We start from the raw sequence: 1,174 nt of genomic DNA on the forward strand, positions 1-1,174 counted from the left end.
CTACCGAATGAGATAACTTCTGATAAAGTTAGTTGACAGCCATTGCTTGTTTCTATTACTTAATACATTATTTTATGTTATTTTCTCAGCCTCCACAATCTTTTCTGACAACAATGGAGGAGTATATTAAAGAAGCACCACGGGTTGTTGATGTCCCAGCCGAACCACTGGTATGTATGCCTATTTCTCATATTAGTGATTCAATATTTTTGGTCTTTTCGCCATATTTTTTCTTTTCTTTCTGGGCCTTATGTGCTAATGGAGTTTTCTACATTCAGCTTCTAACGTATAGGCCGGATGATGGACTGACTGCCGAAGATACTGAACCGTCACATGAAGAACGTGAAGTGTTACCTTCAGATGATGTGGTTGTTGTATCTGAAGAGACAGAACCTTCTCCTCCGCCTCCTCCTTCAGCCAGCACTCAGAACTTCATTGATACTGATGATCTACTGGTGAAATTTCTATCATGATGGCTTTATAATTTTTGTTTCAATTCTGTTTCTTACTGCGATTCTTATTATCAAGTTCTCTTTGTTCAACTTTTACCACAGGGTCTGAACAGTGCTGCTCCTGATGCATCTGTGATCGAAGACCAAAATGCACTTGCGTTAGCCATTATTTCAACTGATGGTGAGCTTTCTTGTTAGACCATCTGCCAGTCTGGAGAGGGTGTAACTGTCTTTTTTTTCTTTCTTTCTTTCGCTAACTCATTTCTGTTCTCTCTATTTCCAGCTAATCCTTCAACGCCTGGTTTTGGTCAAGCAAATGATTACGATCCTACAGGATGGGAGCTTGCCTTGGTGACAGCACCCAGCAGTGATATCTCTGCAGCCACCGAGAGGAAATTGGTAAGCATTATTCCCTTTTGTTATTCATAATGCCATATGCTTAAAACAGTAGATCACAAAAATGAACACCAGTTAGTAGTTGGTAGCTCAGTTTACAAATCTTTAGACTAGGAACCTTGTTACAAGCAAATTAGTAATGAAAGGGTCATCACATGCATTTTATTATTAAAATTGTAACCTTGCTATTAATCTAGTTATGGAACCGTGAGGATGTGAAGTTCATTGTTGGTATAGGTGATCATTTAGGAATAGGAAGATAGTGTGCAAGGCTATAAGCTAATGTTGAAAAAACCATTTAATTTGTGCAACAAAAATGTATAGGC

General features: G+C 38.4%; 1 protein-coding gene across 1 annotated transcript in view; it reads left to right on the forward strand.

Annotated features, from left to right (window-relative positions):
* The window catches only part of LOC104714871 (putative clathrin assembly protein At2g01600), a 7,913-nt gene that overhangs the window by 946 nt on the left and 5,793 nt on the right, over nucleotides 1-1,174 (forward strand). The window contains exons 3-6 of the mRNA XM_010426629.2: nucleotides 33-170; nucleotides 279-455; nucleotides 555-633; nucleotides 736-851. Coding sequence (XP_010424931.2) covers nucleotides 33-170; nucleotides 279-455; nucleotides 555-633; nucleotides 736-851 — 510 coding nt within the window. The remainder of the gene's footprint in view (nucleotides 1-32; nucleotides 171-278; nucleotides 456-554; nucleotides 634-735; nucleotides 852-1,174) is intronic.

The sequence above is a fragment of the Camelina sativa genome, chromosome 9 (assembly GCF_000633955.1).
Source record: "Camelina sativa cultivar DH55 chromosome 9, Cs, whole genome shotgun sequence".
NCBI classification, from domain to species: Eukaryota; Viridiplantae; Streptophyta; class Magnoliopsida; order Brassicales; family Brassicaceae; genus Camelina; species Camelina sativa.